This window comes from Hippocampus comes, unplaced genomic scaffold (genome assembly GCF_001891065.2).
Source record: "Hippocampus comes isolate QL1 unplaced genomic scaffold, H_comes_QL1_v1.1 scaffold302, whole genome shotgun sequence".
NCBI lineage: Eukaryota > Metazoa > Chordata > Actinopteri > Syngnathiformes > Syngnathidae > Hippocampus > Hippocampus comes.
In genome coordinates, this window is record NW_017806275.1 from 200,818 (window position 1) to 211,150 (window position 10,333).

The 10,333-nt window shown below is 49.2% G+C and overlaps 2 protein-coding genes across 2 annotated transcripts in view; both read left to right on the forward strand.

Moving 5' to 3' along the window:
- Positions 1-5,809, forward strand: part of slc7a10b (solute carrier family 7 member 10b) — a 7,218-nt gene extending 1,409 nt beyond the window's left edge. Inside the window, exons 3-11 of the mRNA XM_019857678.1 lie at positions 361-512; positions 1,969-2,094; positions 2,183-2,336; positions 3,072-3,195; positions 3,420-3,523; positions 3,595-3,691; positions 3,775-3,924; positions 4,411-4,588; positions 5,035-5,809. Of these exons, the coding sequence (XP_019713237.1) occupies positions 361-512; positions 1,969-2,094; positions 2,183-2,336; positions 3,072-3,195; positions 3,420-3,523; positions 3,595-3,691; positions 3,775-3,924; positions 4,411-4,588; positions 5,035-5,156 (1,207 nt within the window). The 3' untranslated portion in view covers positions 5,157-5,809. The remainder of the gene's footprint in view (positions 1-360; positions 513-1,968; positions 2,095-2,182; positions 2,337-3,071; positions 3,196-3,419; positions 3,524-3,594; positions 3,692-3,774; positions 3,925-4,410; positions 4,589-5,034) is intronic.
- A 1,092-nt stretch (positions 5,810-6,901) lies between these two features.
- The window catches only part of dus2 (dihydrouridine synthase 2), a 6,123-nt gene continuing 2,691 nt past the window's right edge, over positions 6,902-10,333 (forward strand). Inside the window, 10 exon segments of the mRNA XM_019857686.1 lie at positions 6,902-6,992; positions 7,501-7,631; positions 7,726-7,771; positions 7,851-7,942; positions 8,013-8,056; positions 8,214-8,274; positions 8,344-8,391; positions 8,485-8,550; positions 9,399-9,475; positions 9,610-9,871. Of these exon segments, the coding sequence (XP_019713245.1) occupies positions 7,515-7,631; positions 7,726-7,771; positions 7,851-7,942; positions 8,013-8,056; positions 8,214-8,274; positions 8,344-8,391; positions 8,485-8,550; positions 9,399-9,475; positions 9,610-9,871 (813 nt within the window). The 5' untranslated portion in view covers positions 6,902-6,992; positions 7,501-7,514.

Below are 10,333 nucleotides of genomic sequence, written 5' to 3' on the forward strand. Positions count from 1 at the left end.
TGACAGTGGAAAGAGCACTTGTCACACTTCCCCTGATTCTGTTCATGTGCTCGTATGTGTGTTTTTGACGCAAGAAAAAGGCCAGTCCCCACGTGTCATGATTTTGCGTCTCCGCTCAACACTTCAACGTATCTCGGAGTGAATGAGGCCCAATTAATCCACCGCAGAGCATCGTGGCTCCTTGACTTTTGAATCAAATTGATCGGTGACCAAGCTTGTAAGTCAGTTTGCCGAAACATTAAACATGACTTGACTTACACGAGCAGAGCCGGCCAATCGATTTTAAAACGCCAGCGAGGAGGTAAGACCAGACGGTGTACCTAATGAAGTGGCGGCGTCGCTGTGCTGTTCCGCCGCCAGGTTCCTGTTACTGTGGAGTGCCGTGCTGATCATGTACCCGACCACGCTGGCCGTCATCGCGCTCACCTTCTCCAGTTACGTGCTGCAGCCCGTCTTCCCTGAGTGCGCGCCACCGTACGCCGCCACGCGAGTGCTGTCGGCCACCTGCCTCCGTGAGTCACCTCGGCCGGGCTGTTGTTGGGGAGAACAGCACAAATGAAACGTTCCATTGCCATCGGTTGTTTGTTTTTTTTTTTGGGGGGGGAGGGGGTCTCTCATCTCCTTTTATCAGGTTTGCAAAATAATTTGTGCTGGGGATACCCCTAATTCTAGTTGTTCCAAAACACTTGAGTTCCTTAATCTGCAACACGTCAATAAGCTTTGCTCTGATTGCATTGCTGTTGTGCTCAATTCGAGTACGGAGATCACCTTTCATCTGAGGGTTCATGTCGGCTGTTGATACATGGGCACCCTGAATGGTGAGCTTCCATTGAGGCTGCGCGTACAATTCACTTTCTCACAATAAATAAAGCATAAAAAGAGTCCGTTCCAATCCAGGAAGAAGCAGGCTTCTCCAGAAATGTGACATGGGTGAAAATAAAAACGGGAGGCCGCTGTATGTTGGGGCTCACTAGGCTCTCGTTCACCTGAACGTCACTGGAATGCATTTGGTGACCATCGTGCTGGCGTTGAGTGTTGGAGCGCAAAACAGGGTGGGCAAGAAATAGCGGGAAGTGTGAGCCGCGGCTGTCCGATGTGAGACCGAATGAATGCCTGACCACACAGTAAGTGTCTCATCGGTGACTCCTGACTGGAGTCAAGTCATGTGACTGGAGTCCCTCCCGCACCTCAGCTAACTGCTACCTGCCGACCGGCGATCCCTCCGCAGATGGCTGAAACGTCATCATTCTGGGGTGGAAAGGTGAACGCGGTCTCCCTCGAGCGCGAGAAGTGCTGTTGCCGGCGGTGGCGCTGGCCAGCTTTCTGGTGGGGCGGTCACGTTTTGTCAGTCCTTCGCAACGGAAACAATCCGTCTGGCCGGGCTGACAAGCGTTTCTTTGTGCCGGAGAGCCGGGCCACCGTGAGAGGGCGTGACAGTGATGGATGAGCTCCGAGCACAGCGCATTCCTCAAACCATGGTGACCCACCCGCTCCACACAACACCAGTAAGCCGCGTCAACCGCACACCCGCGATGGCGGGATGAGGCGGAGGACGACAGCCGACAGGAAACGTGTCCGAGACCGATGATAGATGGCTACCTTGGAGATCCAATTGGGAGTCAAGGAAGTGCAGAGGGAAGAAAGATGGAGGGATGGAGCAAAGGAAAGGCGGGCGACAAGATGATTAAGAAGAAGGAGGAGGGATGAAGGGAGTCGAGATGGGGTGGAGGAACTAAAGGATAGAGTCGGGAGGAAGAGGGTAAAGTACTCCCTGATTTATGGTGGGAGTGATGTTCCAGTAGGGCTACACAGACGCTTCATTTTCACAGGGCATCAAAATGGGCCCTTCGGCCCTTCCAGACCGCCATGGCAACCGAGGAAATCCAAAAAGTAGCCCCCAAGTATCGGTCATCATTTTATCGGGACGTACGGATATTTTGAAAGCTGCGTGTGCATGTGTGCGTGCAGTGCTGCTGACGTGGGTGAATTGCTGCAGCGTGCGCATGGCCACCAGGATCCAGGACGCCTTCACGGTTGGTAAGCTGCTGGCGTTGGGCCTCATCATTGCGGTGGGTCTGGTCCAGATCTTCAAGGGTAAACCTTCTTTGCTCACGTCGTTTCCCCTTGCGGGAAGACCGCCGGGAGCTGACGGCCGGCTGGCGTCTGCTTCTCGACCCTCCAGGGAACTTCGAGGCGTTGACTCCTCAGGCGGTCTTCTCCATGGAGAGGACCCCTTCGGTGGGGCAGATGGCGCTGGCCTTCCTGCATGCCTCCTTCGCCTTCAGCGGCTGGAACTTCCTCAACTATGTGACGGAGGAGGTGGTGGATCCCAGAAGGTGACTGCCGTTGCTACTTCAAGATGACTGGACTCGCTGCTGGTTTTTGAAGAGCTTTTTAGCCTGAATTTTAGCCTTCTTCACTCCTCTCTCTTCTGTGTGGAGTTTCCTCGTTCATGTCTCTGGCCATTGTTCTTCCTTTACAATTTATTTACCAGCGACACTTGGCAAAAGGGTACCACGTCCCAAGATAGAAAGAAGGGAACTTGTTTCTTCTGTCTGTGGGAGTGATGGTTGTGGTCGAGGTGTGTAGGTCCTTTAGATCAGGCGTACCCAGGTCCGGTTCTCGAGAGCCCCGATCCGGCCTGTTTTGGATGTCTCCCCGTTCCAACACACCCGATTCAAATGATCCATTCATCAGCAAGCTTGACAGAAGCCTGACAAGGATCCTCATCGTGTGAATCGGGTGCATTGTAGCAAGGAAACATCTAAAATAGGCTGGAGAGTGGCTCTCGTGAGGCGGAGGGAGAGCCATTCCCCGTGGTGAAGAACTGAAGGTCTGGAATGAAAACGTGGAGTGGGGAAGCGTTCGTCTTCCACTCCACGTTCCATTTGCGATCCGCTCTACTCCAGAACTGAAGAAGCCTTTTGAATTAAAGGTGAAACGTCTTCAACAAGCCACGGGATTTCCGTTGCCGCCGTTCATCTTTTGTCGATTATCAAAACCCGGATGAGTGACAATCTACAAAGACGTTGCCGGCTTCACGTTTCCTCTCCGTTTCTGTTGCTGTTCAGGAACCTACCCCGCGCCATCTACATCTCCATTCCGCTGGTGACGCTGGTCTACACGCTGACCAACATGGCCTACTTCTCGTCCATGTCTTCTGACGAGCTGCTTTCTTCCAACGCCGTTGCTGTCGTGAGTTTTCCTACAATGTCAATGCTTTGCACAGCGATAACGCGCTCCACACACAGAGGGTAATGTTGCATAACGGCACACTGAGCGAGGAAAATAGCACAGCACGATATGTATGCAACAGTTCCCAATATAACGTCAGGTCTGAGTAGTCAACGGCCATTCTTTGGCGATCGCGTCCCGCCGCCTGGCTCGGTGCGGCTTGACTGACCCACCCTCCCGTTCAGACGTTCGGAGAGAAGCTGCTCGGCATGTTCTCCGTCATCATGCCCATCTCTGTGGCGTTGTCCACGTTCGGAGGCATCAACGGCTACCTGTTCACTTCCTCCAGGCGAGTGACGCTTCCTGCGTTGCGTCTCTCGCGCCGCCGGCGTGAGAGCTGACCGAAATTTGTGCCGACAGGTTGTGTTTCTCCGGCGCCAGGGAGGGTCACCTGCCCAGCCTGCTGGCCATGATCCACGTCAACAAGTGCACGCCCATCCCTGCTCTGCTGGTCTGCGTACGTTCAAGCCCCCAGCCACGTGTGTCGCTTCCTGTCCTCTCTCATGAAAGCATGTTTGATTTGTTTCTGGGTGTTTGCAGTGCACGGCCGCCATGGTGATCCTGTGTATCGGGGAGACTCACAACCTGATCAACTACGTCTCCTTCATCAACTACTTGTCGTACGGGGTCACCATCGCGGGCCTGCTCTTCTACCGCTGGAAGAAGCCCAACCTCTACCGCCCCATCAAGGTCCCATCAACTATTCTTTTTTTTTTTTCTTTTTCCCGGCCACACTGTAGGTGGCTCTGTGTGCCCGTACTTCCATTTTGGAACCGTTTTGCTGTAAATCAGTTGGATTTTTTTCACTGTATGAGCAGTGCAACCACCTGTAAGGAAGGGACTGGAGGAGTTAGCAAATAGGGCAAGACAGGACAGAGGCAGTGAGCCAGGCAGTATCACACCCTGGCAGGAAGGGATTGAAGGTCCCGTAAATAGGACAGGACCATTTGGACCTGGACAAGAGCAGTGTACCAGGCTCCACTCTGTGAGAAAGGGACCTAATGAGTCGCAAATAGGACAGGACAGAACTGGACAGGTCAGGACAAGACAGGCGGTGAGATGGGCAGGTGTGTGACGAAATCCTAAAAATCCCCTCGTGTGTTTCGACGCAGACGTAAGAGTCCATTAACAATCAATCGTGCGGATGGTTAATATCATGACTGGCGTGTCCCGCAGGTGCGTTTGCTGGTGCCCGTGTGCTATCTGATGTTCTGGGCGCTCCTGTTGGGCTTCAGTCTCTATTCAGAGCCCCTGGTGTGCGGCGTGGGTCTTCTTATCATGCTCACCGGCGTGCCCGTCTACTTTCTGGGTGTCCACTGCAGGGCGAAACCAAAGTGCATCAACCGCTTCATTGGTGAGTTGTGATGGGAGCAAGCATCCTTGTTCCACGTGCTAACACAAGTTGCGGAACTCCAAGCCAGTTTCCCTTTGCCGTGTGGGATTCTTAAACATTTCTGTCACGAGTAGCCCCTCAAAAAATGTTCAAAAAAAAACATTCCTGAAAAGATTGACGTGTCTTTTCAGGAATGTCGTCTTGAACATTCGACAGCAGTCTGTCAGCTTGGACGGAAATAGCCATTTTAGCCTCTTTCCCAGGGGTCCCTCAAAGACCACCGTCTTAAAAAAAAAAAAAAAAAAATGGATTGGTTACATACTGACAAATGTTGTCATATATGTTAGTGATACGATCTAATCGGCACACCAATTTATCGGCCGGGCCGTACACTAACTTGACAGCTACATGGTGGTGATGTGAAGAAATGGTGAGCATTGGTTGGTAACTTTGCTCTTGTCACGCAGAGACGGTGACCTTCGTGGGCCAGAGGTTGTGTTTCGTGGTCTTTCCTCAGCTGGACCCCATCGAGGTGGCCGAGCCTTCCGAGCGGACGGAGCCATCGTCCGGTTCATCCGCTCACTCCTAACAATCAATGCAAGCGCATCTTGTTGAGATTCCTTGCAGCCACCTCATCCTGCGCTGCGCGGGAACGTCCCTGTGTGACATTTGCTGGATGGACATCGGCCCACTGGACGCTTTTGTCTTCCTTGCAGACTTTTGCGTGTTGTTTTGTTTGCCAACACACAAAGTACCGCTTGCTCATGTCGCCGGCATGTCCTCCCCTGGATGACGGAGTCGCGCAGCAACCTCGTGAAGGTCGCTGAGGTCTCATGAGACTCAAGTTTAGATAACATTATTGACAGAAAACTCAAATTTACATCAAAACAGGCATCGAAACCCAGGCAAATGTTGAATTAATCCGCTTTCTAGACGGCGTTTAGTCCAAGTTAGACTGCTGAGTTAGACCACTCGTTTTGCCGGCTAAGATAGCCACATCATCTAACGCAATGTTGGCCGACAGTATTTTACACGGGGGAGAATAAAAAATCCCACAGCACACCGCCTAACAAAAATGTCACAAAAAGCACTGACTGAAGTAATGTTCATGTCTCAATTTATTCACAATTGTGAAATGTCGACCTGCTCTGTTTTGCACACTTGGCTATTATTCTGTTGCGACAACGGCAACAGGTGGATACACAGGTTTAGTGGAAGAGCATTTTAGTCTTCTACCCATCTCTATATGTCACCGGAATAAAAAGATGAACACAGATGCGTTATTTGTGCAAAATAAATCATATTTCTTATGAAAAAAAGAATTGAAATAGCAACGCGACTTCCCAAAATTGACACTCTGTCAAAATACAACGTGTGGTTGGAATGGTCACTTCAACCCAGATATTACACACCAAGAATTCGGAAAATTGGTCGATGGATTTGGGAGGGATTGACTTTTTACAGGGCAACATTTTTTTCCATCACTAATTGACTGATTTAGGACGTAGCATATTTAGCATCGTCTTTTATTTTATTATTGTTTGTAAATATTTTGCTCAGTTCAACAATTTCTGTGTCACAGTGGGGGGGGGGGGCGTAGTTCCGTGTCACTTTATAGAATGATGGAGTTTAAATGTGATAAATTTCACATTTTACCGTGATCAATGTTCACCTTTTGATATGATAAGTTATTGCGTTATAACGTGATGATTTCCCCTTCGACATTTGGCGAAACAAAACGTGGCAAATGTATTCAGCTCTTGTCAATGGTGGGAGAAGCGCGTCTTCTTTTTGTGTCTTACAAAACAAGCTCCTGGCAACACAATTCATAACCCTGCTAAATAAAATTTCAAAAAAAAAAACAGGAGGGATTTAATTAATAGTGTTTAAAAAGGTTTTAAGATTTAAAAATATGTGTTCGCTCGTAACCTGAAGGAATTGCTTCGCTTTGTTTTGTCGAAGGTGAAATTTATCACGGTGTAAAGTGGTTGTGATTTTTTTTCCTGGTGTCGTAGCAATACTTCCATAAACTGACATTTTTTCCCCAACTGTAAATTATTTGTAAAGTCCTGACAACGCAATATTGTTAAATATCACTTATTTAGACGTGAGCCTTTTCTAAAAGTAATTTAAAAGAGAAACAATAGAGTGCAATCTAATCATGTTTATGCTTTTGAACAAGATTGGTTCCATGTCAAATTAAAATTTACGACAGCTTCCCATTTTAATTTGGAATATTTTTTATTTCACAGTAAAATCTCAGTTGTGTCGTCTCTATTTGTCTTGTGTGCGCCTTTTTTTTTTAAATCATAGTGCGGATATACGCCGGAGCGTGATGACGTCACCCGACCAGGAAGTAAAGGAGCACGCGTCAACTATCTGCACGAGTGCGGCACAATTACCTAATTTGACATTTTACATGTCGGTGAGTCCACATCAAGTAAATGTAACATTCTGTCAAAACGGTTTTGTCCAATTTGTGTGCGTCTGATCGAACGTCGTCTCGCTACTATGCCAGCAAGACGAACTAAAATGCGATCGTTTAACCCGAACTGTCTGAGCAGCCGAACTCCACTCAGAAGAGTTCGAGTTTTAATTTCGTTTGAGTGTCGCCTTGCGAGCAGACAGCGTACGGAGTGGATGCAATCTTCTTACAAAGTTATGCCATGAGGCATTTTTTTTTAATACTCAATTTGGTTCGTTTCATCCCATTGAAATGGAAATGCTGAAAGTTGTTCCCCGTTGGCAGAAGTCCCATGTACTGATCCGTCGTCAAATCCTTCTACTTTTGTTACTCTCACACAAATTGTCTTGTGTGACAGTGAGGAAAAGCTTCGACCATAAGTCATAATATAACTTTTATTTCAGAAAAACGTGAAACATGACATTGCTGTAGTTTTAAGGCCTGTACCTTGGTCTGGTGCTGCGTTCAGGGACTCAACTGGACATGGCTGCCAGGCTGAGCTTCGCAAACATCACCGCCTTAGCCCCCATGGTGCGGGTGGGCACGCTGCCCATGAGGTTGCTAGCGCTGGACTACGGCGCTGACGTGGTCTACTGCGAGGTGAGGATGGAGACCCGAGTTCCTCGGTCAAGGTCGAGGCCTGCTTGCCTCCGTCGTCCGTGTTAGTTGTTGAATTGTTTGTCTTGTCTGGCAGGAGCTGATTGACATCAAGATGGTGCAGTGTCACAGGGTGGAAAATGGCGAGTGTTGGTGCTGGGAATTGGAAAGCGTGCGCGTGTGTATATGTGTGTGTGTGTGACTGGACATTTGTGTTCGCAGAGGTTCTACAGACGGTGGATTTTGTGGCTCCGGATGATCGCGTGATGTTCAGGACGTGTGAAAAGGAAAAGCAGAAAGTCGTCTTCCAAATGGTGAGACAAGAAGTAACACACAAACTCACACACACGTTCCTGTTGATGTCACCTGTTGGTTTCGTTGCAGGGTACGGCTGACCCGGAGCGAGCCCTCACCGTGGCCCGACTGGTGTGAGTTCCCGTTGATGACCCGAAGTTTATCTTAAATGGCCGCCAATGTTCTGAATGTGACCTGTAATGTTTATGACTATCACTTGAGCAGCGAGAAAGACTGAGATGAATCCCTAAATCCCCCAAACACTCCTTAATAATTGCAATGGCGTTTCAGGGAAAAGGACGTGGCGGCCATCGACGTGAACATGGGCTGTCCCAAAGAATATTCCACAAAGGTCAGTTGAAGAACATCGCCAAGCGTTTTTCAGCCCACCTGTCAGCGACGCGTACTTGCTGTGTTGCAGGGCGGGATGGGCGCGGCTCTTCTGTCCGATCCCGACAAGGTTGAGGCTGTGAGTGTTTGGGGCGTTGCGGCCAGGTCTTGCTTTGCTTGGCGTCGCTTTGGTCCGGCGAAGACGTTTTGACGCGCGTCTTGATCCCTGCAGATCCTCAGGAAGCTGGTCAGCGGAGTGTCTGTACCCGTCACCTGTAAGATCAGGATACTGCCCTCGGTAACAACAACAACTCACTGTCCCATTCGTCACGTCTCCTTTACATCTTGCTATGTGTGTGTGTATGTGTGTGTTTTTCCACTGGCGGAGCTTCATTTAGGATCATTCCATCGCCAACTAGCAAAGAAATAGGGCTAGGTAATGCGGCCAAAAAAAAAAAACAAAAAACGTTTTCCTCATCATTCTCTTGTCACCCACATTTCCGTCACATCTGATCCAGTCAATGGTGATCACTGTGATCGACCGGAAGTTTATCGCACTCACTAGTCGTGATCGCATAATCGCCCAATGTGATAAATTTCATGTTTCTAACTTGATAAGGTACAACGGTAACAGGTTTCACTTGTGCATTCAAAACAAAACATTTTTTTTCCATTGACTGGCAGAGTACTTTTTGTGTCTTTTAATTTAAAAGAGCGAGCTAGCTACGTAACTTTGCTGCTCTTCTTCTTCTTCTTCTTCCCCTTTCGGCACGTCCCTATTCAGGGGTCACCACAGCGAGTCAGTAATTTCCATCCGCCCCTGTAAACCGTCCTACCAACTCGCATGGTCGTCTTGGCAAAAGTTTTACGCCGGATGCCATTCCTGACGCAACCCTCCCCATTTCTCCGGGCTTGGGACCGGCACTGGGGAACAGCGCACCCCCAGGGGAGGGCACTGCCCCCAAGCGGCTGGGTTAACTTTGCTGCTCTTCTATAATACAAAAAAAAAAAACAACAAAGGCCTGGTTTTTAAAAAGATTTCAGACACATGACCCTACTCCTGTATTTTTTATGTCAACATGTTTCTATAGCTCATACGTCTTCATATTTCCTCCATCTTCTTCTCGACTTCATGTTTTGATTTAGCTGGAGGACACGCTGAGCCTGGCGCGGCGGATCGAGAAGACGGGCGTGGCCGCCATCGCCGTGAAACAAGGTTCCGAGCTCAAGCGATCTTGTCAAAGAAAAACTGCAGGAATCTATTGAACGAATCTGAGCCGACAGGCTGAGGGGGTTCAAGGAAAGAATCAAGAGTTGGAAATTGCACGTGTGGGTTGTGACGGTTAGCCTGAATGAGGTTTGAACGATGCCCCTTTTTTGGTCTCTTTAAAAAGTTGATCCGGTAGCTTTGCGGCACTTCGCGGCTTAGACGATGCATGTTTGATTTCAGCGGAGGCTCCCTGGACCTGGTCAAGACCCACGGCGACATCCGAGCCTTCAAGGAGGCCACGGGCGCCTCGTCCGTCATGTTGGCGCGAGCCGCCATGTGGAACCCGTCCATCTTTCGCAGCGCGGGACTGCTTCCTCTCCACGACGTCATGATCCAATACCTCAAATATGTGAGTGGCGAGCTTTTCGGAGAGACTGAAGCCGCGTGACTTTTTACTCGCTTAAAGCTGGACGAAAAAAAAAAAAAAGAGAGAAGTCAATTTCAGTCAAGCCTATATTTCACTTTTGCATCTTTGATATTTCGTTTCAACCGCCAACATTCCTGTGCTGGCCCACTGGATGACATCGCGGAAATGACGGAGCACAGATGGCGCAAGAGGCGGGTTGAGGCCCTTTGTCTCACGTTTGTAAAAAGCGCGCTATGGTTTGCGTTTCTATGGCCGAAAATAAACCGACAATAATTAGCGTGCAAACAAGAACTCAAATGAAAACTCAACGGATTTCCCATGACCACTTAGCTGCCCGACGAGATGCCTGAAAGTACAAGACGTATGCAATAACGCACCGTGACTGCGTTTTATTGCCTGGGATATTTCTGCCTGATCTCTTCAACACAAACGCACACCTGCCTC